This window comes from Rhinoraja longicauda, chromosome 21 (assembly GCF_053455715.1).
Source record: "Rhinoraja longicauda isolate Sanriku21f chromosome 21, sRhiLon1.1, whole genome shotgun sequence".
NCBI classification, from domain to species: Eukaryota; Metazoa; Chordata; class Chondrichthyes; order Rajiformes; family Arhynchobatidae; genus Rhinoraja; species Rhinoraja longicauda.
Genome location: NC_135973.1, coordinates 21,561,499 through 21,588,571, shown reverse-complemented (window position 1 = coordinate 21,588,571; position 27,073 = coordinate 21,561,499). Strand labels below are relative to the sequence as shown.

General features: G+C 41.2%; 1 protein-coding gene across 2 annotated transcripts in view; it reads left to right on the top strand.

The window, feature by feature from the left end:
• baiap2l1a (BAR/IMD domain containing adaptor protein 2 like 1a) overlaps nucleotides 1–27,073 on the top strand; it is a 98,226-nt gene that overhangs the window by 5,296 nt on the left and 65,857 nt on the right. For both annotated transcript variants that reach the window (XM_078418084.1, XM_078418083.1), the window contains exon 3: nucleotides 15,852–15,938. In XM_078418084.1, coding sequence (XP_078274210.1) covers nucleotides 15,852–15,938 — 87 coding nt within the window. The remainder of the gene's footprint in view (nucleotides 1–15,851; nucleotides 15,939–27,073) is intronic.

Genomic DNA, 27,073 nt, shown 5'->3' with positions numbered 1-27,073 from the left:
CACACGAGTATGAAGCAAGAAGCAATAAATTAACAAGTTATGTGTCGGAAGCTCTCTGTCCTTCCCCGGTCCTAGTTCTCCGACTAGTTTCACTGTCTTCCTGATTAAATTTTACTGATTGTATGCTTCGTTGTCACCTACCCCTCAGCCAACAATGAACGATTCTACATTTTCTTAGATCAGAATCCTCTTTGATCTGTGTTTTCACACTTTACCCTTCCATATCTCTATGTCTCCCTCTCCGCTGATTCTCAGTCTGAAGAAGGGTCTTGACCCAAAACATAACCCATTCCTTCTCTCAAGAGATGCTGCCTGTCCCGCTGAATTACTCCAGCATTTTGTGTCTATTTTCAAATGAACATGTCATGTGGACATTCATCTTATAATTATGCAAATCAGATTTCGGACTCTGGATGTAAGAGGTAAGATTAGCATTTGCAGATAAGACAAATGTTCAATGTTGATAAGTAGCCTTTGGCTACAGAACAATATTGGCAAATGAAGAGAGAAGTTGCAGATTAAATTTAATCCTGAAATGTGAGGTGTTGCAATAAGGCTAGGACCTACACAATCAAAGTAGGAGGAAGTATTGAAGAAGACACAGTGGTGCAGCAGTGGAGTTGCTGCCTTATAGTGCCAGAGACCTAAGTTCAATCCTGATTCTGGGCGCTGTTTGTACGGAGTCTCCCTGTGACAGTGTGGGTTTTCTCCACGTGCTCCTGTTCCCTCCCTTATTCCAGCAACGTACAGGTGATGCGTGTATAGTATATGGGTGATCGTTGGTCAGCGTCGACCCGTTTCCATGCTATATCTCTAAAACTAAAAGCCAAACAGAAATTTGTTAGTGTACATGTCCAAGGATCCTTGAAAAAGCAATACAAGGTGTTAAGGTGGTTGAAAAATATACAAGACTTGCTTTCAATTGCCAAGAGATAAAATATCAAAACAAGGAAGTTATGATACAGGTATATAAAATATTAATTAAGTCAACTGAAGAATATGTGTCATTCTGGTTGATATTTCATGGAAAAATTGTTTGTATTCGAGAGACTGCAGATAAGATTCATCTGATGTTGTTTGGATTGCATGTTTCATCTAAGAAGATAGTAAAAACGCTTGGTTTAGCTTTCCTAGAGAAAAGAGGCTGAGGGGAACTTAAAGTATACAACTCATGAGGGGCAAGGGTAAGGTACATGGTAGAAACTTCCTCTTAAGAGGTGTCTATAAATAGAGGGCATGAATTTAAGGTAAAGGGCAGGATTTTTGGAAAGTAAGATTTTTTTCACCCAGTAGGTGACTGAAATTGGGATGTACTGCATGAGGATGGAGGCAGGTAGCATCACAAATCATATCTGTTGGAAAGAATGACGACAAATAGAATATAGAACACTACAGCACAGGAACAGGCTCTTTTGGCCATAATATCTGCACTGAACATGATGCCAAATTCCACCTGCCTGTGCATGATCCATATCCCTGCATTCCTTACATATTCATTTTCTTATCCCTGCAAGTCTTTTAAACATTCCCCCTCTCAACCTAAAGCTATGCCCTCTAGATTTGACAATTCCATCATGGGTAAAAAGGTTCTGATTGTCTACCCTATCTATACCTCTCCTAATTTTATAAACTTCCATCATGTCTCCCCTCAGCCTCCAAGGCTCCAGAGAAAACAATCCAAATTTGATAAAATTGATAACTTTATAGGAGTCATGCACGTGAAGTATATCAGACTGAAATTTGATTAAATAAGGCAACTAAAGAAAATAAATTGAGTGAACCAAAAGATAAATAGAGCACTTTTAAAGGAACAATCCTAAGCATGCAAGATAGATACATTCCCAAAGTCAACTTTTCTAACTAAACATTTGTAACTTGAATGACCAGGCGATAAGCAAAACAATCTAGCCAAAGAAAGAATGTACTTATGGTTTTAAGATATTGTAGGAGAGCCCCCCCCCCTCTCCTCCCCCCCATTCACCATCAACAACACCACAGTCACATCTGTGGAGTCATTTAAGTTCCTTGGAACCATCATCTCCAGGGTTCTTAAAAAGGAGGCCACCATCGGCTCCACAGCCAAAAAGGCCCAACAGAGGATGTACGTCCTGCGGCAGCTGAGAAAACACAATCTGCCACAGGCAATGATGGTCCAGTTTTATACTGCCATCATAGAGTCTGTCTGTCCTCGCCTTCTCCACCATGGTCTGATTTGGCTCAGCCACTAAGCATGTCATCCGGAGGCTGTAGCGCATCGTTCGATCAGCCGAGAAGGTTGTTGGCTGCAATCTTTCCCCCCATCGACAAACTATACACTGCAAGGGCCAGGAAGCGAGCGGGTACAATCATCTCTGACCCCTCTCACCCTGGCCATAAACTTTTTGAAGCATCAAAAGGTGACTCCTGACTATCAAAGCAGCCACAGCGAGACATAAAAACTTTTTTTTCCACGAACAGTAGCTCTACTCAACAATCAAAAGTCTGTAGCCTCCTTTTGCTCTGGTATTTTATTTCATTCTTCACGTGTTTAAATTATAATATTTTATTCTTAATTGTTTACTGTATATCGTGTTGTTACTTGTGAGCAAAGCACCAAGGCAAATTCCTTGTATGTACGTACTTGAATTAAAATGTATTCAATTCAATTCAAATGTATTAGAGAAATGATATGCAAAGCAAGAGCCATAGAAAGGCACAGAAGCCAAGATGAAGCATCCAGTGAAAATAACATGTTTAGAATTGTTGCTTTGTTTTGGATGATGGTGCAGTTAGGAACACTATTGGCTCGTTCAGAAATTCAGGGAATATTTTTGAAGAACTTTAAAATGGCTCTCGATTCTCAATATTTAGAATTCTGGTCAGTATTTTGTTTAATTTACTACGTGTGGGCATCATGTGCAAATCCAGTATTTTTCTCAATTCCCATTTACCCTTGAGAAGGTGATGAGTGATTGCCTTGAATTGCTCTTCGTAGGAAGGGTGTTCCAATACAGTGATGATGAAAAAACATTAATACCATTCCAAATCAGGATAGTTTGTAACTTGAAAGGAACCCTACAGTCCTTGCAGTTGGTGGTGGAGGTAGTGAATTTGGGAGGTACTTTTGGAGTAAATAACTGCAATGCGTTGGTGAATAACTGCAATACATTTTTCAGACGGTATGCATTAAACCTATATTGTGCTGGTGGTGGAGGTAATGGTTTAGAGTGGTGGGTGGAATACTTTTCTCATGGACTCTTTTGAACTGGATGATGAGTTTCGTAAACATTATTTGAACTACATTCATTGGGACAAGTGGAGAGCAACAACACCTGGCTAATAGATAGTATAAAGCCTTTGGGCTAGCTTGCACTTGGAGTTACAGAATTTGTGGTTGCTCTAATTGAGTTTCAAATTAATGGTTGTTGATGGTGGCAAATAGGACCAAGGTGAACTATCCCTTCTCAGCTACTTGACTCAGTTATCCTCCTCCAAAGTGTTTCTGGCTGAGTGAAGCTAGCTTCTTTTGATTTTATTCTTGTCTATCGAATTATGGTCGGAAGAATCACCCAAAATATTTTCTCTGTTCACCCCTGGAGTTCCCCAGATTTATTCTTCAACCTTCTCTATTTTTAATCTACTTACTACGTAGTATCTGCCTTAAAAATAATTTTCTTGCATATGCTGGTGACACGCAGCTCAGTCTTATCACTATCTTTGCAAATATCTTTACTAACGCCACTTTACTCGTCTGACCTTAAGTAAAAGGGGAGCAGGTTTGCTCCAACTTACTATGCAGCAAAAATGTATATTAATCCCCCAACTTCCTCCTATCTCTGCAAAATCTGTTCCCAATCAGTTTTTTTTGCATTCCCTGACATCTGAGATTGAGTCTCACCATTCTGAACCTTGCTGTTTATGTTTAATCTCCAAGATGAGCTTGCAGACTTATATTCATCCTATGATCTTCTGAACCTTGCTGCTCTATTTCATTTGCTCTAGATCTTATTTATCAATCACCCCTGCACTTTCTGGCTCCCATTTAAACAGCCGCAATTTTAAAATCTTCATCTTGTTTTAAAGGCTCTCTTGGGAATTTGTGTATTTTCAATCTTCAGCACCATACTACAGGATTTCTGTGCCCCATATATTCTGGCCTCTCAATCATCCCTAATTTAGTTGTTCCACCAAGTCGCAACTTTTTATTTTGAACTAAGCTGTGAAATTCTGCAACTCTTCTTTCTCTCCCCCTCCCCTCAAATAAACTCCATCAAAACCAATCTTTTTAGTCCTTTTATAATGCATCATAAATAGACATTTTTAATCGTTTTTGATCAGATAACCTTTTGTAGTTCACTGATTTTGATGTGTCGTGTTAAAGGTGTGATTATAAACGCTTGTCATTTATATTAATCACTTGTGTGCGCAGTCTCCAGCTTGTATTAAACTCCCTAGCTTCCTGTTGAGTCCAACAACCCTGCTATTTTTTTTAGAAATAAGGAACTGCAGATATTGGGTTTAGAAAAATAAGACACAAAGTGCCAGATTAACTCAGCAGTCATGCAGCATCGCTGAAGAACATAGAAAGGTAATGATTAGACTTGGGATCCTTCTTCAGACCTGACCCGAAATGTTACCTATTAATGTTCTCGGCAGATGCTGCCTGACTTGCTGAGCTACTTCAGCACTGCCTTTTCCTGCTAACCTTTTTTTTGGTTTGAAGGATTACTTGGGTTTCTCCACATGAAAATTATTTGGCTATATTTTCACTCATTTGTTTAAAACTAGCAAACTTAAGGGTTGAAGTTAGTCATGAGATGCAAAGTCTCGCATTACAGTTAATTGGCTTCCTACTATGTAACTTTTAAATCTTTGTTATAGTTTAGAAATTTCTTGATGGCTTACCACCTTATTTCAGGTGAAAGGGCTTGACACATATTCCACGACTTAACACTGTTATTGCACCACTGTGCTTTCTGCTGCTTCTCTCAAGTTGGAAAGGTACAATTCTACAGTAGCCTTGCTTTGTTCTTCATGTAACCTACATTCACCGCAGCAGCCACATCTATTTATTCTTAATAGGAAGCATCTTTAGTGTTACTTAATTGTTACTTTTCATTCTTGTCATTTTTCACCAGAGAATCTTGCACTTTGTGGTTTATCACATTTTCTGATTGCTTATCATGAGGTAATTTAATAACAAACTAGTTGATTTATTTTCCTTGTCTTTTTTTATCAGGATCATCAATCCCTCAGCCACCCAGTTGTATGTCCTGTCTTCCTATTCCCATCTTTCTTGAACTGGTCATGTGGTAGACACTGAAAAGGGTTATCTTAGGTTACCAACTGGATGAGACAGTGGGCAACGGAATGGCGAGTGGAATTTAATTCAGACAAGTTCAAAATTATGCATTTTGTTTAGCTAAACAAAGGTAGAACACAGTGAATAGTATGGGTTGGGGAGTGTTTTTAAATAGACAGATTTTGGGTTACAGTACATAGTTCCTGTAAATGGGAACAGAGGTAGCAAAGTAGTGAGGAAGGTGTATGGCATGCTTGTCCTCATTAGCTGAGGCATTGAATTTAAGAGTTGGGATGCCATGTTGTAGTTGTACAAAATGCTGATTAGGCTACAATTGGACTATTGTGTGACGTTCTGGTCACCTCACTACAGGAAGGGTGTAATTATGCCACAGAAGGTGCAGAAAATATTCATACGGTTGTTGAATGGATTTGGTGGGGGGGAGCTTGAGTTATCAGGGAGATTGGATGGGCTAGGTCTGCTTCCAATGGTAAGGGTATCTAAAGCTAGAGGGCATAGGTTTAAGGTGAGTGGGACGCGATTTAAAAGATTTAAATCTGAGGAGTACATTTTTCAGAGAGTTATTTGGAATGAGCTATCAGAGGAAGTGTTGAAAGCAGGAAAGTAGCATTAAAGCAGAATCTGGACAGGAACTTGAACGGGATATGCAATTAATGCAGGCAAGTGTGATGGTACAGTTGGGCATGATGATCAACATAGGCGTGACAGGCTGAAGGGGCTTTCTCAATGCTGCACAATTCTGACTTTGAGATTATGGAAGTTACCACATAAATCTGACTTTACTAGTCTCTTGAATCAGGTTATTTTTTTGTACTTGGAGCCATTCTTTTTATGTTGTTCTGAATATTGCCAAGTGCCCAGAGTCTTTATGCCATTCCTGACTGCATTTCAAGATTAATGCAGACTTAAGGATAAAACAATGTTTAATGGTTTTAATTGTACTGTTTATTAAAATGAAAATGGATAATTGCAGATAGTGTCCAACAATGCAAACATTTGAAAGATTTATAATTTAGTCATGCAGATTTTAAAATATTGCTCAATTGTTGATCTTAATGTTGCTTTTAAGTGATGAATCTTTTGATCTTGTGTCCTTTCACTCATGACACACTGTTTTGCGACAGAATTATATAAGCTATTTTTTAAATGTTCATATTTCCCATTGGCTTGCTTTCGGAGTATTTTTGAAATTAAGTTGAAGGAAAATTGCTTTCCAACAAGAAAATGAGGTGCAGAAAAGAGGATATAGAAGTTGTTTGAGAGCCTCATTAAATTTGGGGCTGTCTTTCATCTGATTGAAAATGGCTTGTATGTAATATTAAAGCAAAGTTTTAATGCTTTTATAAAACCAAATTTTAATATAAATCCTGACGTATAGTACAAATTAATAAATCTGAAGAAGGGTCTCGACCCGAAACGTCACCCATTCTTTCTCTCCAGAGATGCTGCCTGTCCTGCTGAGTTACTCCAGCATTTTGTGTCTCTCTTTGTGTGTATTTTTGGTGTATAACCAGCATTGGCAGTTCCTTCCACAAAATTAATAGATGTATTGACTGAGCTCTCTGCGAATCTGTAACCTAAAGAATAATGAACAAGAATAAAGAATAAAATGTTGACTTTGAAAAATAACATAACATAGGATAACATGTATAACTGGGATAATTAAGTAGGAATAATACGATCATTTAATGTTATGCTGTTGCAAGAGCACAAGATTCTTAAAATGTCAATAAAGAAAATAATTCAACCTGATCTCACCATCCAGCACAAGTCCACAGTCCTATAGGCCATGACTCTTTAAGTATACATCCAAGTACTTTTTTAATTATGATAATTATGATTAATTATCATCAGTCTGAAGAAGGGTCTCGACCCGAAATGTCACCCATTCCTTCTCTCCTGAGATGCTGCCTGACCTGCTGAGTTACTCCAGCATTTTGTGAAATAAATACCTTCGATTTGTACCAGCATCTGCAATTATTTTCTTACACTTTTTAATTATGATGATGGTTTCTGTCTTTACCACTATTACATGGAATTTTTAAACCCATCACTTTCTAAGATAAATGCCTTTCCTCATCTCCCCAATTCCCCTACAGTTACTTTCAACCCATACACCTAATTTCCAATCTCTGCTGCAGGAACTAGATCCTTTCTATTTAGTACATCCAGGCCCTTCATTATTTAGAATCTTTCAATGAGTTTTTCTGCTGTCTTCTGACAAAAGTGGAAGTGCTTTGCGAGGTTGGTTATGGCGCATAGCAAATACTTTAGCAGGAGCCTGGACCCACTACAATTTACCTATCACCACAATAGATCAACAGGGGATGTGATCTTGCTGGCTCTCCACTCTGCACTGGACCACTTGGACAATAAAAACACATACGTAAGGCTGTTGTTCATCGACGACTACTTGGGTGTTCAATGCCATTATCTCCTCCAAACCTGTTGCTAAATTCAGGGAACTGGATCTCTGCACATCCCTTTGCAACTGAATCCTTGACTTACAATAGACAATAGACAATAGGTGCAGGAGTAGGCCATTCAGCCCTTCAAGCCAGCACCGCCATTCAATGCGATCATGGCTGATCACTCTCAATCAGTACCCCGTTCCTGCCTTCTCCCCATACCCCCTCACTCCGCTATCCTTAAGAGCTTTATTCAGCTCTCTCTTGAAAGCATCCAACGAACTGGCCTCCACTGCCTTCTGAGGCAGAGAATTCCACACCTTCACCACTCTCTGACTGAAAAGGTTCTTCCTCATCTCCGTTCTAAATGGCCTACCCCTTATTCTTAAACTGTGGCCCCTTGTTCTGGACTCCCCCAACATTGGGAACATGTTTCCTGCCTCTAATGTGTCCAATCCCCTAATTATCTTATATGTTTCAATAAGATCCCCCTTCATCCTTCTAAATTCCAGTGTATACAAGCCCAATCGCTCCAGCCTTTCAACATACGACAGTCCCGCCATTCCGGGAATTAACCTAGTGAACCTACGCTGCACGCCCTCCCTAGCAAGAATATCCTTCCTCAAATTTGGAGACCAAAACTGCACACAGTACTCCAGGTGCGGTCTCACCAGGGCCCGGTACAACTGTAGAAGGACCTCTTTGCTCCTATACTCAACTCCTCTTGTTACGAAGGCCAACATTCCATTGGCTTTCTTCACTGCCTGCTGTACCTGCATGCTTCCTTTCATTGACTGATGCACTAGGACACCCAGATCTCGTTGAACTCCCCCTCCTCCTAACTTGACACCATTCAGATAATAATCTGCCTTTCTATTCTTACTACCAAAGTGAATAACCTCACACTTATCTACATTAACTGCATCTGCCATGTATCCGCCCACTCACACAACCTGTCCAAGTCACCCTGCAGCCTTATTGCATCTTCCTCACAATTCACACTACCCCCCAGCTTAGTATCATCTACAAATTTGCTAATGGTACTTTTAATCCCTTCGTCTAATGACTTCCTTAAAAGCAGACCACATTCGCTACAAATTGGCAACAACACTTCATTCAATAAGCATCAACACGGGCATCTCATGGCTGTGTGCTCAGTCCCCTGCTCCACTCTTTCCCCATGACTGCATAGCTGGACATAATTCAAACTCTATCTTTAGATTTGCCGATGACAATGCTGTGTTAGAGGAATTATGTGCAATGAATAGTCAGTAGGGGAGGGAGATTGATCTTCTGATTGAATAGCTGTTGACTTTAGAAAAGGAAGCCAAGGATTCTTCAACGGGTTGGTGGTGGAGAGAGTCAACAACTTCAAGTTCCTGGGTGTGCATATCTCTGAAGATTTGCCCTGGGCCCGGCACATTGATGCAATTATAAAGAGCACACCAATGCATCTACTTCCTTAAAAGATTGAGGAAATTTGGTGTGTAACGAAAACTCTTTTGAATGTCTATAGATCTATGGTAGAGAGCATATTGACTGGTTGCATCATGGCCTGATTGGGCATCTGAAATGCCTAGGAATGAAGGAGATTACAAAAAGTGGTGAACATTGCTCGGTCCATCACAAGTACTGATCTCCCCACCATCAAAGGGATTTGTAGAAGGTGCTGTCTCAAAAAGGCAGCCAGCATCATAAAGGATCCACACCACTCTGGCCTTGCTCTCATTTCACTCCTAAAATTGTGAAGAAGGTGTAGGAGTCTGAAAACAGCGACGTTCAGCTTCAGGAACAGTTTCTTCCCAATAACCATCGGGCTCTTCAACATCAACTAAACTATGAACTGTTTTGGTTGCATAAGGGACTTTGGGCTTTTGTTAATATTGTTTTTTTAATTCATTGAACTTTTTGTTTATTATGTTATTTATGAATACTGTGTTTACAGACCTGTTATGCTGCTACAAGTAAGAATTCCATTGTTCCGTTTTTGGTGCATATGACAATTAAACACCCTCGACTTGATTAACGTGAATATTCTTTTGTTCAATTTCACTAGCCAATTCGAGCATGGATTTCTCATTGTTTATTTTATTGTCTCTAGCAAAATGTTAAATTATTATATGCAATGTCTTTATTTTTATATGCAGCCTAGTAACTTGTGAACATCTGTCCCCTGTGAATTATATTATTGTACCCAAATGTTAAATAACAATGGTGTCACATGCTGTACAACTTCAGTCTCTGTATCCTGTTGGTATGATTACAGTAAAATACTTGCCTTGTTGCAGACAATGTTTACACAAGTTTTTTGTTTACATGTAAATTAAGTTTGCATGTAGATCTGATAAAGAGAGAAATGTTCTGAACTACCATGTGATATTTGCTTTTAAATCTTGCATTAATACATTGCTTTTAATTTTGTAGCTGAAATACCAAAAATAACTAAAAGTATGTCCAACAGTAATGTAGGTTTGCCAATATGCAAGTGTATGCAATATTCATGCCAAAAGTGGTAATGTTTACTTTTTTAGAAGGTACTATGTCTGGGTTGCATCTTGTACGTGTTATTTTTTTGTTAAAGTTGTTTTAAATGTGAAAATTTAAAAAGTATACATGTATGAGTTTAAAGTGAAATATCAAAATTATTGAAATCCAAGTAATGTAAATCCAAGTAATTGAACCTGGCACAATGTTTTAATGATTTTTGTACGTAATGTTTGCCCGAGCCAGGTGGGGAAGGGGTGGAGTCAGGAAATGGTGGATGTGAGTGATTCTGAATCTGCAGCCTCTTGTTTCTGCTTCCCCTCTACCCCCACCCCGCCTAACCTGGTTCCACTTATCACCTGCCCTCCTCACACCTCTGCTGTTTGTCTTCCCTCTACACTCTGTCTTAATGCAGGTTGTTGACTGGAAACATCAACTATCTCTGCCTCCACAAATGCTGCTTGACTTGCTGAATTCCACCAGCAGGATGTTTCTTTGTTCACTTAAAAAGGGCTTTGTACAACCTTAAAAAATCATGACTTTTGAATTTTGTTTGGCTGATCAGTTGAAACAAACCATTTCATAAACAAACTGTTCCCTGCACACATACAGACTGAAAAATGTCATTAGATTTGCTCCTGTTATTTTTGCATGGTTATCTCTCGCATCCCCCACTAGCTTTTTCAGTTTTTGCTTCACACTCTCACTTGTCGCTTTATGTATTTAGCCTTGCATTCATGAAGCAAATACATTCATAAATACTTTTTTTGACTATAAAATTCTTCACACAATTTTTTTCTATCTTTCACACAATCTCTTGTTCGGAGCTTTGCTTTCGCTGCCAAACTGGCCTCATTAACTAACTAGCTTCATGACAGTGAGTTCACCATGGCATTGCTGGCCTTGCCCTATCAGAGCTATTCCCTTTATCCCATCCTTAGTTTTCATAATGTTTTCATAGTTAGCGTTGCAGCCTCACGGGTTCAATGACCAACATAATTTTTGTATGCATGTTGCATGTTCTTGCAATTGCATGGGTTTTCTGCATGCTCCCGCTTCCTCCCATGTGCCAAAGCTATACTGGTTAGTTGGTTTAATAGCCGTAAATTGTGTAGTCCCTCGTGTAGTTTGTGACAGGAGAATTAGAATTTTGTTTTGCGGTAGTGGGAAGTTGATGGACATACAAAAAGGAAAATGAAATTAGTGTAGATGGGTGTAGGAAGAACTGCAAATGCTGGATTTATATCGAAGATGGACACAAAATGCTGCAATAATTCAGCGGGTCAGGCAGCATCTTTGGAGAAAAAGAATAGCTAATGTTTTGGGTCAGAATCCTTCTGGAGACATCACATCGTGTAGATGGGTATTGTGTCAGTGCAAACTGAAGGGATTGTTTCCATGCTATATAACTCTTTATGCAAATACCTCTTAAATGATTCAGCTGATCTCCACCCACACTACAACATCAGATAATTTGTTTTCTAGCTTCATGATGAAAGGTCTTCAACCTGAAATGACAACTGTGTCTTTTTTACAAGTATTGCTTGACCTGCTGCGTGTACTAGCATTTTCTGTTTTTATTTCAGGTTTTCAGCGATAGCAGTTTTGATTTTTCACATTTCATATCCGTTATTGTTTAAATCTCTATTGAATCTCTCGGTGCTTTACTAAAATTAGTATCCTATTTTCTTCATTCTATCATGATGACCTACAATTCTACAAACTGGGAATTCATTTCGAAGCCTTCTTTTCAGTCCAAAGTCAGACTTTAAGGAAACCAAAAACGGGGACAGTATTTTGAGGCCGACTCAGATTTTGAGCAAGGATTAAATAAGATGCGTCTTTAAGAGTCTACATTTAGAAGATGAATCAGCTAATGTGCAGCTGCCTTTACATTTAATAAATCTGGTTTAATTGAAATTTATTACTGAAATTCCATTTAATCTAGAGATTTACCTAGGTTGAACGGTCATGGAATTTGACAGAATTATGGCAATTTTATTTAGCCACAGACAGTTCGAATTAAGTTTGATTTTTTGGGGAAAATGCGATAGAAACATTTTCATAATGCAGTTCTATTGTGATATGCATCTTCAATTTACAAAATTACATTGTCCTTTCAAGACTTTTATTTTGGTATTACATTGGAAAGGTGCAGTTGTAACTGCCACTGCAGTGATTTTGCTCTGTATTAATTTTAATATACCATCATAAATATAGCTTGATTCTGGAACTAGTGTTAAGTTCCAAATAGAGTTAACTTTAGTGTTCAATCATGCCTTAACTCTCAATTTGCCTTCTATCAATTTACTGAGGAAATAACCATGGGACAGTTTTGCAAATAATTAGTAATTGTATCTTGGAAATGATAGGGATAGGTCACCTGCTTTATTAAACCAGTCCTTTATGCTCAGTAACGGTACAGTCATTACTCAATTTATAAAAGGCCACATTCTTACAAAAACATTTCCTGAAATAAAATATTGTAAACTTAAAAGGATGTGTGGAATGTAGTATAGGAAATCTGATGCATTGTATTCTTGTGCTCACTAATCTTGAAAGGGCAACGTAATTTTGTAAATTGAAGATGCATATCGCAAAATATCAATGTAAATGTAAATCGAAGTACCTTGAAGATCTGAAACTATTTAATGGGCAGAGAAGGTGGATGAAGTCTGATCCTAACAAAGTCATGAAATTAATGCTGGTGTAATTAGAATGACTGGGCTGATTAAATTCCTTGCAGACATGTTTAAGGAACAATATTTTCTCCTGGTGAAGTCTGTCATTAAATCTATGATATGCCTTGTTGCACACAATGGAAATGGGGTTTTTATCCAGCCTTTAGAGCCTATGCCCTTGTTTCAAAAAAGTACTTGCTACTGGTTAATTGGGCAGGATATTTTTTTAAAAATCTATCCCTGATTAAAAGAGATGCAAGCTAATTTTGGTCGGTTGTTGTCATTTAAGGGAAAGAAATTAATTGTAATTATTCTCGGGAGTTTATCTTAATTGTTGAAAGGTCCCTTTCCAATTATAGTTGAGCTGCAATAGAGACCTAATGAAAAAAAGAAAGACTTTCTAACCAAGTTTTTACACTAATTGCCCTTTTTTAAGACAAAATTAGAAACCCTGCAGTTATTACTGTTTTTTAAAAAAGAGCAGCTGACATTCTGTTGGATTTTTAAAGAAAAACTAATTTAAATTTTTTACATAGATTTTGTTCTTATTCCATGAGGAATAGGTCAATTAAATCTGCAAGTTGTGGTTTACAAATTGCAATTATGAAATCATGCTTAGTCAAGATTAGTAAGTGCTCTGTAGAAAAATAGTTCTATTCCTAGTTGGCCCAAAAGGAGACCCAGCCCTCAAAAAAATAATATTTCCATTCTTTTCATTATGTCAAGAATAGTTTGCTAAGTGAACTTAATAGAATGAGAAAAACTTGAAACTTGCCTTGATCAAAGGAATTTATCCTGATCTTTATCACTTTATTCTATGGTTTTAGTCCCAGCTGAATAATGGGTGTATTTCTTTGTAAACTTGCGATTTGAAAAGACGGCAATTGGGCCATTTCATATACTTAAATAAAGACTTTATTTATATAACAGGGTTTGAAAATTTTACTTTAGCACTAAGCTATAGACAGTCAAGAAAGCAAGAAAGACGGGAAGAACTCAGCAGGTCATCTGTGGATACTGCGTCTACGGCATTTTGGTTGAGGACTAAGCATCAGGTCGGTTGCATCAGGACTAAGAGTATAACATGAGATGCCCAGTATAATTTACATTCTGCCTGCTACAATCTCGGTCCTGATACAGGGTCTCAACCCGAAACATTGACTCTCCCTCTGCCTCCATAGATGCTGCCTGACCCACTGAGTTCCTCAGCAGTTTATTTTTTGCTACAGGTTCCAGCATCTGCAAAGTCTTGGTCTTCATAAAAGCAATTAAACTGTTTTGTGTTTAATCTCCTCAATAGCCTTTGAAAAGCCAAATCTTAAACGGATAAAATACTTGAATATGAAGAGAAACCTCAAAGGCAGGAATATTTCATTTAGCATGCAATGGACTTGAGACTCGTCTTTACCCAAGATTTATTTCATACACTGTAAAATAACTGGAGTCACTCCATCAGAAAAATTCAATTCTTTATCTTTTAAGGATTAGCTGTATATATACTTTTAGTTACTGTAATGGGTTTGCAGTGCTTGCATTTTTCTTTATTTAACTTGATAATAAAATATATAGGTGTCAGCTGTGGCCTGGTCAACACCACTATCTTTTTGACTTGGATGACTATGAAAGTTCCTGAGCTCAAAACGTTACTCCCTTGTGTTATTGTGCGTTACATTGCCCAAGATGCTGCCTTTAGATGAGATGGTCAAATGACCCCTTACCTACTCTTTCAGTGATGATATTGAAGATGAGGGGAGTTTTCCATTGTGTTATACAATGTATAATGTACATTGTATTTTTCCCTTGGTCAATATGATTAAAACAGATTATTTGGATAATAGTATGTTGCTATTTTGGGACCACATGGTCTGTAAATTGGTTGCTAAATCTCCTACATTACATCACAAGCAGACTCTCCCAAACGACCTCTACAAGTTTCCCCGTACTGCCTCCCAAATTAGCCATGCCCCATTTTAGAACCTTGTGGGTCAGTCCTATCCTTCTCCATAACTACTTGAATTTTGAACACTGGTCCCAATGTGCTCCTTCACTGACACTTCAATCACTTGGTCTATCTTGTTTCCTAAAAGGTGGTTCAGTGTTCCCTTGCTCATAGGGCCATCTATATATTGATCAAGAAAGATTTTTTTGGACACATCAAATTCTATCCCATACAAGCCCTTTACACTAGGAGGTCAATATTACCAATGTTGAAATCTCATAATAATACTACCCTGTAAGTTTTACGTCAATCTACAATCTCCCTATACATCTGCTCATTTAATTGACACTGATTATTGGGAAGCTGCTAATACAATCCCATAAAAGAGATAATTCCCTTCCCGTTTCCAAGTATACCCATCCTGCCTCAGTGGATGATCCCCCAAGAATACCCTCTTTGAGCATAGTCCTTATGTCCTCCCTAACCAAAAAGCCAACCATCCCCTCCCCTTGCACCTGCATTTCCATCACATCTATGTATCCTGGAACATTGAGTTGTCAGTCCTGGCCTTCTCTCAGCCAGGTTTCTGATCTGGATATAATATCCCAGTGCCCCAGGCCAAACCACACCATGAGTTCATCTGCCTTGCCTATTCCCTAGCATTAAAATAAAAGCAGTTTAAACCAACAGTTGGTCTTCTATTGTTTCCGTGCACCTACCTGTACTGTTTGCTAATGTTGCTCTCTTTGACTACAGTATTTGTGACAGCCTTGGGTGTGCTGGGTGCTATATAAATTCTGGTCATAATTTTGATCCACCCAGCCACATGCACTTCAATTGGTATATTGGAATTCAAGTGTAGCTTTACATGTAATATATAACTATAAAAGTTGTAATGATTCCCAGAAATTCCTTGCAATACAACATTTGTGAGATACCATGCTTTGCTCTTGTAGGTATGTTGTACTGTCTGTGAAATATGCCGAAACAAATAAAGACCATTTGTCAAAATAATTTTTTTAATTGATTTTTAACAGCTATGGTGGGAGCAGGCAAGATATATTTTGATGCCATTTCGAAGTTAGGAGAGATGAGTTCACTATCGCCAGTGTCCAGAGAACTGGGTAAGAGCACAAACAACCTGATCCTTTTTGTATCTCAACTGTATTTATAATCATACTCCTATTATTAATATCATTATTTTATTTGCCTCATGCTCAATAACTTCCCAATCGCTCTTCACCCCCCCCACCCCATATCCAACCACCTCCCCCCCTCCCCTCTCCCAAGACTTTACCACTCGCCAAGGTGCAAAGTTACAGTGGTAATTGAGGTATGATCCCTCGGGTTTTGGGGATACGGGAATCGAACAGAACATCCATTGGAAGCCCTTTCCATCACAGGAAGTACATGCAAACTCCATGCAGAGTGAAATCTGAGATCAGGAATTAACCTGGGCTTCTGGCATTCAGGGACAGTGGTTCTTCCAGCTGTGCCAAAAGTGAAAAAAAACCAAGTTTATTTAAACTTGCAGTGGGCAGGTTAGGATGTATTGGACAAAAGGAATATTCTCTGCACTGCATATTTTGATGCTTTGAAGATTACCTATATTCATTCTGCAATGGTGATCCTGCTCTTCCAGTTACCTGTCACTTTAGGGTGGCACAGTGGCGCAGCTGATAAAGCTGCTGCCTTGCAGAGCCAGAAACCCTAGTTCGATCCTGACCTTAGGTGATGTCAGTGTGGAGTTTGCACGTTCTCCCTGTGATCGTGTGAGTTTCCTCCCATATCCCAAAGACATATGGGTTTGTGGGCTTAAAAAAAGGACAAAAGGTGCTGGTGCAACTCAGCAGGTCAGGCAGCATTTCTGGAGGACATGAATAGGTGATGTTTCAGGTCGGCACCATTCTTCAGACTACTTCAAAACTTCAGGGTTTGTAGGTTAATTGGCCTCTGTAAATTGCCCCTAAAGTGTAAGGCGTGTATGCAAAAGTGGGATAACATAGAACAAGTGTGAACAGGTGATCAATGGTCTGTGTGGACTGTTTCCATGTTGTATCTTTAAACTAAATTAATTCTCCATATCTCGAACTCTCTCGGACTTGCTAATCTGTTGCTTCCTGTACTGTTTCATCTAGACCCAACAAAAGCTTGAAGCAGATCCTCATTTTCCATCTATGCACATTGCTTTCTTTGTGACTCAATACAGAACTCAGCAATTTCAGACAGGCAGTTTTTCCCTGGTTGTATCAGAATTGGCCAATTCTTCTCAAAAGTAATCCCACTGTAAAATTAACAGTTTGTCCCTGTCTGCATACTCTTGTTTTGTTATTCCCTCTTCACGAGAGTGATTACACATCATGCATTCTTCATTGGTCATAAATTGCTTTGATACCTCCTGAGGTTATGAAAAGTATATAAATCTTTTTCACAGTCCCTTATTATTTCTTGTATTATTTCTGCACACTTCCCTTCTCATCTTCCCATACCGTGCGAAATCTGGCAATATAGTAGCAAAACTAGACAGAGGCTTGTTCATTCACTGCCATGAATGGAATATTCTTGTTCAGCTCTTTCCAGGTCTGCCATTGGACAGACCTGGAAATGAATGTAAAAATCCACAGGGAAAAGCACATTTCCTTTCCATTCATCTGTTTGCTGACTACATCTTAAAAATAAAAATAAAATGTTAACACCGTGCACATAGTTATTTTAATTTTTATACTGGGGGAGGTGTTTACAGCATAAATGACAAAGAATAACAGTAAATATGTCAGAACAATGTTATAATATAGAAACTACTATAAATCAATTTTTCTATATGTATTAAAGCTCTTTCCTTTCATTTGAGGGCTCCATAATTTTGATCTGAGCACTTGGGATTGAGTCTTGATTTTACATTTTTAACAATGGCAACAGTATCTGTATCACTGTCGTTAAAACAAACTGCAAGTATAGGCTATGTATGTGCATGGTTAACTATCACAGAACTACAGCATAGGAATAGGCCCTTCGGCCCATGATGTCTGTGCTGAACATGATGCCAAAGAATGACTGTTTTCCAGCCTCCAAGGCAAGTATGAAAAATGAAGTATTTATGAATTAGTATTTCTGTGAATATTTTGAAAATGTTGCAATATGGACCAAGTACAGGCAAGTGGGATAGTGCAGCTGGGACATCGTTGACTGGTGTGGGCGAGTTGGGCCGAAGGGCCTGTTTCCACACTGTATCACTCTATGAGTCTATGACTCTGAGTGAATTTGTCTTATTGTCTTCAACCATAAATTGTTCAGCAGCCTATGGGTGCCTAACAGAAACAAATTTTCAATGTAGGTTATAACTCCTTCAACATTTCAAAATATTTGTTACAATTTTAAGTCTATCATTCAATTTATTCATCGTGCATGTTTCAATCTTTATTTTCCATTGTGTAAAATGGTTAAAATATTGGTTAATAATTTTTTTTTTTGTTTCCCGGTTTACCAAATGAGAATTCTTCTACATGATTGTCTGTTCACCCATCTTGAGTTATGTATTCCCATGGACTTCTCTAAGCTGATACATAAAAACCTTTATTAAAGTCCATGGCATGGAAGCAGTTGACCATGCTGACCATGAAGAAAGCTGCACACACTGTTGCTTTGAAGACTTCAGGCATTTTTATTACACATCGATTTTCCACTATTTCAGATGAGCAGCAGATGAAATATCATTTTTCTCAAATTGCTCTTGGTCATTAGTCTGTGTGCATACAATGTAAATATTCCCAAGCAAGCTACTTTAACACTTGAGAAAGCAAATTTGCAGGACAGATGTTACCATGGAATCCACCTACACATTTTATACTTTGGGAACAATTCTTAAGTCGAGTTTCATGTCCAGTTTTCTGATACTTGAAATAAATGACTGGTAATTGTGCAAACCGACCACTAATATTTATGAGAAGTCTTAGATATTTATGTTAAGGGATAAAAGTGCTTCGAGCCAAGAATTAATTCTAGCTTGCACTACACCCTTTACTTTATAATTTACCAATACATTTCACAACCAATTAAGTATATGTGAGCCTGAGGTACTAATATAGCATTGGTAAATGTGCCAGTTAATTTGCACACAGTAAAGTTTCAAAGAGAATAATTAAATACATGAGTAGACTATTTTCCCCAATATTATTGATTGAGGGTTAAATAAAGGGCAAGACACCAGTGAGAAATCTATTGACCTACAATATACTATGTGATATTTTGTGCACCGAATTAAACATGGCTATTAGTTTAACTTTCCTGTTGAAATAGTTAATAATACTGCGTTGAATGATAAGCATGCTCTGAATTTATAATCTGTGCTTACATTTTTTATGATTTACACTGTTAACTGAGATGGATGTTGTTCTATGAAAAATGGATCAACATTGTAATTTTTACTGAGGAAAGACGAGGCAATTAATGTATGAACAGGGAATATTTTTAGTTCATTTATCCTGTGCCCACAATTATTTCATAAATAAGGGCATAACGTACGGATATTGACCTGCTCCAACATATAGCAGTTGTGCAGAAAAGATGATCACGTATACTATTGCAAGTATTATTTGTGCCACCATGAAAGTCCATAATATGGGCTCATGAATCACTTACTCTTGACAATCTATGTTGTTGCCATACCATGTATCCCACGATCAATATCCTGGGGGCCACTGTTGACCAGAACTGTATTGGTCAAGCCCCATAACCACAGTGAGTACAAGAGCGGTTCAGAAGCTGGATATCCTTTGGTGAGTGACGCACCTCCTCACACTAAAGCCATTTCACTTACTGCAAAGTACAAGTCAGGAACGTAATGGGATACTCTCCACTAGCTGGGATTGCAGTAATCTTATTTGAGAACCTTCACACTCAGAACAAAATAGCCTACTGGATTGGTACTGCCTGTCACTTTAAACATTAATTCACTCCACCACCTGCATAGAGTGGTTGCAGCGTCGACCATCCATAACTGCAGTGCAGACACTTGCCCAAACTACCCCACCAGCACCTCCCAAACCCATGACTTCTACCTAGAAAGGCACAGACTTGGGGCAGATGGAAATGCATCCACTGGCTTTTTTATCTTCAAACCACACATTGCTCTGACCTGGAAATATGTTGCTGCTTTTTAATAATTGCCATTTAAATCCTGGAGCGCCCAATCCAGCACCACTTTGAACATACTTTCACTGGAAAAATTGCAGCACTTCACGTTGCATCAAGTTGCCTTGCTTCTTGATGGAGACGAAATACTGGCCTTGCCATCAATGCTAGATCCTGAAAAGTATTAATAAATCAAAGTAAAATGAATAAATAAGAGGTTCAAGCTAATAGCTATTCTTGCCAGAAAATGGGGGTAAAATAAATTAGTTTGCTGCATTTTGTTACTCTAATCCAGCTAAGTGAAGAACTTTCTATTACTTTCATGATTTGTGTTTTGTAGAAAGTGAAGAAGCTCTAAGGATGTGAGGTGACTTGAAAATTTCTGACTTGCTTCTGTAGCCACTAATTACATGTCTGGCCCAATTTAGTTCTGGTCATTGGTGGCATCTAAGATGTTGAATAGGATATTTGAATTAGAGACGCTAAAGCTATAAGCAGAACATTTGTCTTGAAAAACCTTCCAATGGAAACTAGATATTGGCAGTCAGTTTTGGTGTATTATCGTCAAGTAAACCATTGACAGAATGATGGCCTCAGTACACTTCCATAATATTTTTGTTTGAAAGGATTTGAGAAACATTACATCATGTCACGACACCAACCTAACGTTTCACAGTTTAAACAGGAAACTGAAATTGTTAAGATACGCATCTAAAGAGGGTCTTCTGAATGAATAGGAAAGGTTGTGTTGAAAGGCAGTATAAAATTTCAATAACACATAATCTTGGGATTAAATAATGGTTTAGTTGGATGTCAATTGATTTCGGTATCTATTTAAATTTTAATGTATGGAAAGCTGTTTTGGAAATTTAGATATGCTTTTCCATATTGCTCCTAAAATAATTATACAATGGGACACATTCATCAAGTGGAAGCTATTAGGAATTCTAGCAACAAAAACAGTTTAACTAGTCACAATGCTGATGTTGTAAATTGGTGCTTGCAGAGAGATTATTTGCTTGTGAAGATTTCCTGTGGAAAATTTGAAATTTTAAGGTACTACTAGTCCGTGGACCCGTTGGGCCCAAACCTCTTCTGCATTAGTGCAGCACCCTCCCCTCCCTCTCCCCTCCCTCTCCCCTCCCTCTCCCCTCCCTCTCCCCTCCCTCTCCCCTCCCTCTCCCCTCCCTCTCCCCTCCCTCTCCCCTCCCTCTCCCCTCCCTCTCCCCTCCCTCTCCCCTCCCTCTCCCCTCCCTCTCCCCTCCCTCTCCCCTCCCTCTCCCCTCCCTCTCCCCTCCCTCTCCCCTCCCTCTCCCCTCCCTCTCCCCTCCCTCTCCCCTCCCTCTCCCCTCCCTCTCCCCTCCCTCTCCCCTCCCTCTCCCCTCCCTCTCCCCTCCCTCTCCCCTCCCTCTCCCCTCCCTCTCCCCTCCCTCTCCCCTCCCTCTCCCCTCCCTCTCCCTCCCTCTCCCCTCCCCCTCTCCCCTCCCCCTCTCCCCTCCCCCTCTCCCCTCCCCATCTCCCCTCCCCATCTCCCCTCCCCATCTCCCCTCCCCATCTCCCCTCCCCATCTCCCCTCCCCATCTCCCCTCCCCATCTCCCCTCCCCATCCCTCTCCCCTCCCCATCCCTCTCCCCTCCCCATCCCTCTCCCCTCCCCATCCCTCTCCCCTCCCCATCCCTCTCCCCTCCCCATCCCTCTCCCCTCCCCATCCCTCTCCCCTCCCCATCCCTCTCCCCTCCCCATCCCTCTCCCCTCCCCATCCCTCTCCCCTCCCCATCCCTCTCCCCTCCCCATCCCTCTCCCCTCCCCATCCCTCTCCCCTCCCCATCCCTCTCCCCTCCCCATCCCTCTCCCCTCCCCATCCCTCTCCCCTCCCCATCCCTCTCCCCTCCCCATCCCTCTCCCCTCCCCATCCCTCTCCCCTCCCCATCCCTCTCCCCTCCCCATCCCTCTCCCCTCCCCATCCCTCTCCCCTCCCCATCCCTCTCCCCTCCCCATCCCTCTCCCCTCCCCATCCCTCTCCCCTCCCCATCCCTCTCCCCTCCCCATCCCTCTCCCCTCCCCATCCCTCTCCCCTCCCCATCCCTCTCCCCTCCCCATCCCTCTCCCCTCCCCATCCCTCTCCCCTCCCCATCCCTCTCCCCTCCCCATCCCTCTCCCCTCCCCATCCCTCTCCCCTCCCCATCCCTCTCCCCTCCCCATCCCTCTCCCCTCCCCATCCCTCTCCCCTCCCCATCCCTCTCCCCTCCCCATCCCTCTCCCCTCCCCATCCCTCTCCCCTCCCCCATCCCTCTCCTCTCCCCATCCTTCTCCTCTCCCCATCCTTCTCCTCTCCCCATCCCTCTCCTCTCCCCATCCCTCTCCTCTCCCCAACCCTCTCCTCTCCCCATCCCTCTCCTCTCCCCATCCCTCTCCTCTCCCCATCCCTCTCCTCTCCCCATCCCTCTCCTCTCCCCATCCCTCTCCTCTCCCCATCCCTCTCCTCTCCCCATCCCTCTCCTCTCCCCATCCCTCTCCTCTCCCCATCCCTCTCCTCTCCCCATCCCTCTCCTCTCCCCATCCCTCTCCTCTCCCCATCCCTCTCCTCTCCCCATCCCTCTCCTCTCCCCATCCCTCTCCTCTCCCCATCCCTCTCCTCTCCCCATCCCTCTCCTCTCCCCATCCCTCTCCTCTCCCCATCCCTCTCCTCTCCCCATCCCTCCTCTCCCATCCCTCCTCTCCCATCCCTCTCCTCTCCCCATCCCTCTCCTCTCCCCATCCCTCTCCTCTCCCCATCCCTCTCCTCTCCCATCCCTCTCCTCTCCCCATCCCTCTCCTCTCCCCATCCCTCTCCTCTCCCCATCCCTCTCCTCTCCCCATCCCTCTCCTCTCCCCATCCCTCTCCTCTCCCCATCCCTCTCCTCTCCCCATCCCTCTCCTCTCCCCATCCCTCTCCTCTCCCCATCCCTCTCCTCTCCCCATCCCTCTCCTCTCCCCATCCCTCTCCTCTCCCCATCCCTCTCCTCTCCCCATCCCTCTCCTCTCCCCATCCCTCTCCTCTCCCCATCCCTCTCCTCTCCCCATCCCTCTCCTCTCCCCATCCCTCTCCTCTCCCCATCCCTCTCCTCTCCCCATCCCTCTCCTCTCCCCATCCCTCTCCTCTCCCCATCCCTCTCCTCTCCCCATCCCTCTCCTCTCCCCATCCCTCTCCTCTCCCCATCCCTCTCCTCTCCCCATCCCTCTCCTCTCCCCATCCCTCTCCTCTCCCCATCCCTCTCCTCTCCCCATCCCTCTCCTCTCCCCATCCCTCTCCTCTCCCCATCCCTCTCCTCTCCCCATCCCTCTCCTCTCCCCATCCCTCTCCTCTCCCCATCCCTCTCCTCTCCCCATCCCTCTCCTCTCCCCATCCCTCTCCTCTCCCCATCCCTCTCCTCTCCCCATCCCTCTCCTCTCCCCATCCCTCTCCTCTCCCCATCCCTCTCCTCTCCCCATCCCTCTCCTCTCCCCATCCCTCTCCTCTCCCCATCCCTCTCCTCTCCCCATCCCTCTCCTCTCCCCATCCCTCTCCTCTCCCCATCCCTCTCCTCTCCCCATCCCTCTCCTCTCCCCATCCCTCTCCTCTCCCCATCCCTCTCCTCTCCCCATCCCTCTCCTCTCCCCATCCCTCTCCTCTCCCCATCCCTCTCCTCTCCCCATCCCTCTCCTCTCCCCATCCCTCTCCTCTCCCCATCCCTCTCCTCTCCCCATCCCTCTCCTCTCCCCATCCCTCTCCTCTCCCCATCCCTCTCCTCTCCCCATCCCTCTCCTCTCCCCATCCCTCTCCTCTCCCCATCCCTCTCCTCTCCCCATCCCTCTCCTCTCCCCATCCCTCTCCTCTCCCCATCCCTCTCCTCTCCCCATCCCTCTCCTCTCCCCATCCCTCTCCTCTCCCCATCCCTCTCCTCTCCCCATCCCTCTCCTCTCCCCATCCCTCTCCTCTCCCCATCCCTCTCCTCTCCCCATCCCTCTCCTCTCCCCACCCCTCTCCCCACCCCTCTCCCCACTCCTCTCCCCACCCCACCCCTCTCCCCACCCCTCTCCTCTCCCCACCCCTCTCCTCTCCCCACTCCTCTCCTCTCCCCATCCCTCTCCTCTCCTCTCCCCATCCCTCTCCTCTCCTCTCCCCATCCCTCTCCTCTCCTCTCCCCATCCCTCTCCTCTCCTCTCCCCATCCCTCTCCTCTCCTCTCCCCATCCCTCTCCTCTCCTCTCCCCATCCCTCTCCTCTCCTCTCCCCATCCCTCTCCTCTCCTCTCCCCATCCCTCTCCTCTCCTCTCCCCATCCCTCTCCTCTCCTCTCCCCATCCCTCCCCTCTCCCCCCCCCCCCCCCCCCCCACTGTTTTAGGAAAGATTATTTTGCAGTGATATCTATTGGATCCACACTAGTTAATTCTAACTATTGAAAATCAAAAAACTGCAGCTATTGGAAAAATCCAAAATAAATAAAACCAGAAAATGCTGGAAACACTCATCAGGTTGGGCAGTGTCTGTGGAAAAAGAAACAATCCAGAGCTTGAAAAGCGATGAAGGAGTCACAGGTTTGAAATCTTGAATATTTCCCTTTTCACAGTCTACTTTCAAGCCCTGCGTTTCCAGAATTTCCTGTTATTTTAACTCCAATTTTTTTAAGGCATGAATTTATCTCTGAAGATCAACTGACTGAAGTGCTCTGACATGCAACATTTGCCACAAATATTACCAGTTTGGTTCCATTTGATCAAAACTGTGAATGTTATCTAAAGGGGTTTTTCAGTGCAAATGGGCATACTCACTGTTATGATACAAAAACGTAATTTATTTAATGTTGCTGCTTGAATTTGTTTCTTGCATTCCAATTAATTTTGGTCATGTTATTTTTTTTAGAATATTTGAAGAATATATTATGCTGTATGTTAACTGTTTATTTTGTAAAGTTTATGTTGTGCCATATTTAATTGTGTATATTAAACAGTACAGGCTGTGGCACCTGTTGCAGCTTTTGTGTCCTGTAAACTACAACTGATCAAACAGAACAAATTAAACAAAATGGAAGAGTTTATTGTACCTTCAAAAGGAAATTAGCTGAATGTTGAAACTTTCAGTGGTACAAATATTACCTGGTTTGTTAACAATGACTACAGACTGCTCCTGGAGTTATGAACTCCCAATTTATGTACAATCCTACATACGAACAAGCTCCCATAATGTTAAATTCAACAGTCTGATGTACATATGTAGTTTGTTTCTATGATCAACAGAACTAGTTTCTTCTCTCTCTTCACTTTTAGTCATTGTTCTTTTCGTCTAATGTTCTTTAGATGTCCATTCAGTGACGGTACAGTTATCATATAGAGTGTATTTTTAATGTACTTTCTAACGTGAGCAATATTGACTTATGGACGAATGCAAAAATTGAATTTGTTATCTGGAGATGGTCTGTTGGTGTGCTTTTGATTATTTGTATTAGTTAACAGCTATTCAATTTTAAGGTGTTCTGAAAAACTATTGAAACAAAAAGACATGGCAGATAAATTGTAGTGTGACATCAGATATATAGATGAGATGTTTGATTGCAATTAAATAGTTGCTTGAAAAGTGAGGCAATGTATAGATTATACGGAATAATCAAATTGAATGGGTCATGGAGAAAAATACCTCTGCCAATCTAATCCTGCTTCGGTCTAGTTGCTTGAAAGGATGTGTGAATTCCTTGGTTTAATCAGAAAATATTTCTGGAAGGCAACCACTAAAGGATGATTAATATGAAATATAAAGGAATTATTCTGGAGCTTTGTTGGGTACTAGTGCATTTAGTTTTGGAAAGAAATCATGAGAACCAAATAGAATTGTTTCTTGACAGAAAATGGTTGAAATAGGATACCCACTGTCACAAAGTTGAGACGTAATTTAGAGGGTTTCAGATAGAAACTAAAGTAGTGCATGAGAGATGAAGGAATAGGAGGTGAAGTTGAAAGACTGAGACGAGGTACTCAGAATGATTTAGTGATGCATGTTTTGTTAATGTCCTCTCTGATTGCAAAGTTATAATGTGCTCTGTGTAAATGGGATTTGTTCACAGAGAACTAATATTATTATCTATTTGGAAGACTTGCTAGAGAAAGGGTTTTTCTTGTTCTACAATTTTATGATTCACTAAACAATGGCATTTTCTTCTCCCAATTGCAACTGATTTTTACCACAAACCACTTTTCCTTTTGTATTAATGCATCGTGTTTCCTCAGCCTTGAATGCAATTGACTACTTATTACTGTGACACACATGCTGGTCATAGAATTGCCAAGAAATCCACTGCAGATGACTTTCAAGCTTTCTGTGCTAATATCTCATTTATTAATCTTGCGTGAGATTTATTACACAGCAAGGACAAAACATACTGATCGTCATTGGTACTTTGAGGAAAATAATGAAAAATTAGTTATCAAAACTCAAATGATAGTAGATGGGAGTATGTCAGGATAGTGATTTAATCTTGTGTTTCATATGGGCTTAATAAACTGATTTTGTCACAGCATTTGCGTCATTTGAGCTTTTCAACTAGATTGCCGGGTTTGTAATGGCATACATATTTATATATCTCTTCTAAATCCACAATTTGCTTTCAGACAAAGATAATCTAATTCCATTTATTCCACTGTAATATTAAAAAAATGTTCATGTGGATAAAACCGTCTTGAATGGAATTAATAAGCAGCAAAATGATTTCAAGTTTTACATTTAAAAAGAATAACCTCAATCACATTCAAATAAAAGAAAATGCTAATAGGTCAGAATATATTTCAAAATAAGAACCAAAGTCTGACCAGAAAACGGTAGGACAATTTCACTTTACTGGTGAACTATTTGGCAGCTTAGAATATATGATTGCATAAATTCAAACTTAAGATGTTAAGTAACTGGAAATCTTGAAGAAAAAGAAAATGGTAGAAACACTTGGGTTTGGCAGCAACTGTGGAAAATGTAATGTTTCGGATCAAAGACTGCTTCAGTTCTGTTGAAGAAACTTTGACCTGACACATTTAACTCTCTCTTTCCACAGTTGTTGCTTAACCTTCTGATTGTTTTTAGAATTTACTGTTTTATATTTAATAAAAAATGTAAGCATACTTTAAAG